This window comes from Mizuhopecten yessoensis, unplaced genomic scaffold, assembly GCF_002113885.1.
Source record: "Mizuhopecten yessoensis strain PY_sf001 unplaced genomic scaffold, ASM211388v2 scaffold8537, whole genome shotgun sequence".
NCBI classification, from domain to species: Eukaryota; Metazoa; Mollusca; class Bivalvia; order Pectinida; family Pectinidae; genus Mizuhopecten; species Mizuhopecten yessoensis.
Genome location: NW_018407597.1, coordinates 904,741 through 910,740, shown reverse-complemented (window position 1 = coordinate 910,740; position 6,000 = coordinate 904,741). Strand labels below are relative to the sequence as shown.

At 37.4% G+C, this 6,000-nt stretch overlaps 1 protein-coding gene across 1 annotated transcript in view; it reads left to right on the top strand.

Annotated features, from left to right (window-relative positions):
• Positions 1 to 2,854: 2,854 nt before the first annotated feature.
• Positions 2,855 to 6,000, top strand: part of LOC110456164 (WNT1-inducible-signaling pathway protein 2-like) — a 78,779-nt gene continuing 75,633 nt past the window's right edge. Inside the window, exon 1 of the mRNA XM_021506734.1 lies at positions 2,855 to 3,660. Within this exon, the coding sequence (XP_021362409.1) occupies positions 3,505 to 3,660 (156 nt within the window). The 5' untranslated portion in view covers positions 2,855 to 3,504. The remainder of the gene's footprint in view (positions 3,661 to 6,000) is intronic.

Sequence of the window (6,000 nt, the reverse complement as noted above, 5' to 3'; positions counted from 1 at the left end):
ATAGGGTTTGACATAAACATTTTATCATGAACTTTCATTGTTATAGGGACTGACATACACATTATATGATTAACTTTCCTTATATTAGGGGTTGACATAACCATTATATGGTGTGATATTTGCGTCAGTTCTGATCACATGAGCGCTCTATTCTAGCATATCATATGATAATGTAATGGTAATACAGTACCATCATATATGGTCTAGCAATCTTTACATGTCGATTTATTACAAGGACAAAACACATCATTCAATGACAAAGACAAAATCACATCATATAAAGGGAAATAACATCATGTACATAGTAATACTATAAGCACGTTATAGAACGACAATCATATTATGATAATGTACATCATGTTATGGCAGAAAGAGAAGATAAATGTGAAATAACAGAGATTGCTCGTGTGTCAATGGGGCAGTGGAACTCTTTCTGATTTTGCAATGTCCCTTATCATCAAAGAAAGGGGGATACCCAATTCTGTGTGAGGGCCGACACTAGTCGCCTCCTTACTTTTAGTGAACGACAAGCAGCGCTTTGCTTTCCACGAACCAAATTGTCTACACATCAGGTAATTATAAGGAATGAAAAGGACTTCTCTAGTGGTTATTCAATATAATTTTATGTTTTCCATTATCTAATGGAAATTCACTATCATTTCATGTTCTCCATTATCTAGTGGATATTCACCATGATTTCATGTTCTCCATTATCTAGTGGATATACTACGATTTCATGTTCGGCCTCAAGCTTTATCATTCGTTCGAACCGACTCTTGCATCGAAAATAAAATCGGGAAAATCGAAACTATACACATAATCACCAAAGTATGAAGCAATGTAGCTACTTATAGGAACAAAAATTAAGAATCCAGCTAAACGTTTCTTATTGACATGCTACTTTTCGTTTACCTGCACTGCACATATTTATGTGAAGCAAATGGAAACCTCTTACAGAAATATTTACTGTAATACTCATTTTTAAATTGTAGATCATTAGACATTTAAGGTGAATTCTGTTTTCTTCAATATACCAAAGTACGGAAGAATAGATTCCTGTAGGGGAAAAGCCTACATGTCAACAATGTGATATCTTATGCAATCAATTTTAAAACTACTTAAAAAATTGATACAAATAATGTCACAGACGTACTTAAATACTTAGGAAATAGATGAAGCAGGCGAGTTAAGGTAAGTTAATTATCAGTCAATGGCTTACTTTGGTACTACGCATATTTATGAAAAAAAGTACCTTGATGAAGTAAAGTTGTGTTTTTGTGTGAGCCGGTGTGACTAAAGATGAACATAGGGGTTTGGGCCGCGCCGGGCAAAAGGTTAAAAGCATCAGACATTCTGCTACATGTACCACTAGCCCTCCACCGCTGGGTCGCGTATTCGAGACTTACATGTAGATGGGGCAGTCGCAAGGGTGATTTTTCTCCGGGAACTCCGGCTTTGCTCCTCCTCCAAAACCTGGCACGTCCTTAAATGACCGTAGCTGTTAATAGGACGTAAAATACAAACATACCAAAATGATTATGGGGTTGTAGCATGTATACTGTAGCTTGCCATCATTCGCGTGTGGAAAGGGTCGTGTTGTCACTCTCAACTTTCCGTGATGTGAAAAAAAATCGTTGGCAACAGTTCTGAAATCTTTATATTCTAATTATCTATAACTTTTTAATTCTACAAATGAATATTCGTCCTTGGATATTATCGAGTGAAATTTTACTCAATAGGAAAACGGGAACATTTCAACACCACGAACATTTCTATTTTTACAGTAACAATGTCCTTTACCGCTGGATCCCTATTTTGTTTGGTTGTTGTAATGTGTATATTGTATTTTATATTGCTTATGCGAATTCAAATAGGACTGCGAAGTTAATATTTACCACGTGTATGTATGCTAACAGGCCTTTTCTCACAGATATAGCGCCGTCGTCACGAGAGGAAGCAATCGATATATGAGCCATGCTGACTAGATTTACGCTCTCTGTTAACTTCATTTCAAGGTAAAAATGATGACACGTCTGCATGAATTCATTAAAACAGATATTGCTCTTCAAAAAACCTTTTGCATTCCTTTCCATCACAAATTTACTGGGTTGCTTGATTTGATAACTGTCGATAACGGACGGCAGTGATGCCGACGTAACACGCGTGCACCTATTAAACGCACGTAAAACGCGTGTACACAGCACGAGCGTCAAACTACAGTTATATCAATTTCTGAGTATGATGCATTACTTTGTTGATAAGACTGTAATTGGGCTGACGATCTCTCCCTTAGAACCTTAAGTTGTAACTCGCTTCATTGCACGTGCGACAATACCTGTTTTATAGATTGCAGGTTGAACATAAAATACTCAAATGTCTGTAATTAAGCGTCTACGGGAGACAAATATAGTATGGTAATTAAGAACGAATGACTCCAATGAAGGCCTTTGAGGGCATGAATAACCTTGATAGAGACGAGAGCGATGTTAAGTACCTCTTATCGTAGCATTTCAATGATGGAATCCGAAATAAATGGGTAAATTGTATGTGTTTTATGAACTAGTACACAACTACCAAGTTCAGGTTATAATAGCTTACGACCACACCATCAACCCAATGTTTAAACACATATATGGTTAAATGAAGAATAGTAACTATTAAAAACTAAATCAGGCGTGTATACCACACCTGAACAAAAGATACGCTAGATCTGCCTTAGCTGCTTAGCTGTGTATCTTATCAGCAGCATCAACAGCAATGATCGAAACTTTTATTGTGAACGCCAGACCGTAAAACACTATGTATGTAGAAAACCCACATCCAGGCCTATACATTTCTCACGCCGGAGCTGGAGCCTTATGGATTGGAGGAAGAGTCGGAGCATTATCAGCACTCAGACTCCGATCAGCTTTTAAAGCAAGACACATGTTGTGTCGGCTTTTCCTCCCATCATCGCATCGGCTTAAGCCAGAAGCAGTGTATCTAGCCCCGGAAGCTCATTGGCAACGTTGGAATGTTGGTGGCAGCCGTGGGGCGATCTCCCCGACACTGTCCACCTCGGGCGGACCAGGCGATATCCGAGTATATGAACAGGCCTGTATGATTCCTTTCATGCAATAAACTCCGATACTCCAACTATAAATGGAAACTACGCTCGTAGTATTGTCGGTATTGACTCGACCAATCAGATCGCGCGACCCAAGAATGAACGCCACGCGCTAATTAACAAATGGTATCTTTGAGCTTCCATCTGCTGGAAGATGAAAGTAGAACATAGTAGGTGTTAGTAGGTACTCACGCGAGGTTGTCTGTTGAATTGGTTCTCCACACAACACAAGTCAGTGGTGGGATATAGGTCAGACGGCCAGTGTGTTTCTACCTGTCAGTCGGCTGTCGGAAGTAACACGTGTACAAACTTCTCGCTCTTCAGGTGTGTCATGCGTTTGGAATAAAAGTGAGCATCAACTTTAAAGTTTCACACTGTTTCACAAAACCTTCAGAGACATGTGGGCGTTGGTCGTGTTGTCCCTCGGGGTGACAGTTATGTGTCTCCCGGGGGTCAGCCCTTATGGATCCGTGGAACAGAAGGATAGTTCCGTATGTCTAGGATGCCGTCTATTTAACATTTATGAGAATGATAGAAGTCACAACCGAAGAGCGGTAAGTACTCAAGTATACATCGGTAAAACTGTACCCCAATCTCAAATTCTTTTTTCAGTCGTCAATAACAAATCTAAAACGAATGCATCCCTTCTCACAAAGACAAAATCAATAGCTTTAGTGGTTTTTTATGTATACTTTTTTAAAGTTGGTTCTGTGGGCATATCAGATTTAATTATTAAGCGTAAGGTACCGGTACGTTTAAAATACTGTTTGCCGTTTAAGAATTTTGCACATACACATTTATCTATAATTTATACGTTTCGTTTTATGGAATAAATTGATCTCAACACTTTTCAATGTAATTCATGTTAAAAAGCTTTTAACATGTCTTCACCAAACTGTGGCCGACCTTTGTATGTAAATATAAAAAAAACGTGTATATTGCCCAATTCCCTGTGCGTTTGGATCAGACTATAGGTAAAATCGATCGTCAACAATCAATAGAAAGTGCCGTCTCGCATGTTACTGGCCATTCACCTTTGATTTACACTATACATTGTTAAACTCGTTGGCTTCTGAACCGCTCCTCTAGTTGTCGAAGACAACACCTTGTCTGGACGATATGAAAAAGTCCCACCGGACTAGTCATCTGGTACAGATCGCGTACAAATCTCGTGGGCGGACACGTTACTACGACTGAAGACTCTTACTTCCGATCGAAATTCAGCAAACTTCATCATTTAGGCGGAGGCGTGTCCAAGAATGGAACAAATTGCCATTCTTTTATTGAGTTAACACCAACGCTCGATGGCGAATTATTTAGTTCAAATACACGATTTGACATTTCAAGGGCATTTTGAATAACTAATTGCTAGGTACATCGCTGTACATTTTAATTTAAATATAATTTTAAGGTTATTGAGAATACGTTATTCAGAAGTAAAATGTGAGATTTATTCCCATAGAGTTCAATACTATCCATAATTAAAAATACCTGAGTGAAGTATACACATTTTCATATATAAAACTCTTGATATTCAAGCGCAGCTACATTTATTCATGTACCTGTACCAGGTGTAAAATACAAAACTTTCTTTCAACACATGTTTTACAAAATTTCATTTAATATCTGGCCTATCCTAGACCATTCTATACATGTATTTGTTGTAAACATATGAACAACTTCAAAGTACAAAGTTACTTTTACAAGATGTAAGACGATTAAGCTTACACCCATACTATTTGTAAACCCTGCCAACACCTATTATACAATTAATGAAAACAAGAAAAAAAAATCCGTTTCCGTGTTAATGATATTGCGTTCTTGTTGGCCACATGAATGGCATCACGCCCTTATTTCCCATAAGCAAACAACGAGAATATTATGAATTGGTTGCCATCATATTTTACCGTACGCTAAAAGAACGACGAACATAGGGAAGTGAGTTATTGTGCACGCAACGCTATTCTAAACTTTTACCGATGCGGGAATCAGTCCGGCCTGATCAACCATTTGACGATGGCCATGTCCTGTCCATCTGATGTTACACGAGCCGATGTTTGTTTACTCTAAAACCTGATGAAATACACCGATAATCTGTATGGTATAGCTACCAATAAATCAAATTGTCAGTATCCATTACTGCTATCTAAACATTTTGTTTAACAAGATCGATGTTCTATGGGACACATTATATGTTGTAAATGGCGTCATCGGGGCGAAAACCCCTTTATCACAAGAGAAATGGACATTCAGCATCACCCCCACCCTCCGTAGTTTGTTAGCAACCATACCAATAGAAATACCAAAACAAGATTTTAAAACAAAGTATGCAGATTGATTTTATGAATATATTTGTGTGTATCTGGTATTTAATATTTGAAAAAAAGTCTTAGAAATTCAAGCAAAATATTGGTTTATAACCAACATTGATCATTTAAAATTACAATATCGAGGAAAAGTTTTCCTTCGATATTAATGAATATAGATACTCGTTTCAAGTCATTGGCTTTTCTTTGAGCTGATACAACACCTGCATTGAAAACCGCAATTAATGATCAAATGACTTGTAAGTGCATCATTAAACAACAAAGTTCATACAGGAATAATCTTCGTAAATGTCTAAAGCATTCATTTACACTACTTACAACACTGACATCTTGATTACCGCACCAGCGTTCTTCATTACACGTTTATGTTTAATACGAAACAAGTTAATTCTTCGTTAATTCCACATTATTTAATTTATATTGTCACATATTTCTTACTGCCAGATGGTCGTTTTCAGATGCTGAGCAAAACCATGTGAAACAAGATTAAATTTTACAGAGAAATGATTATTCTACATGTATTTCATTGCTTTGTGCATTTTTTGTGTATGGAACATGATTATATTT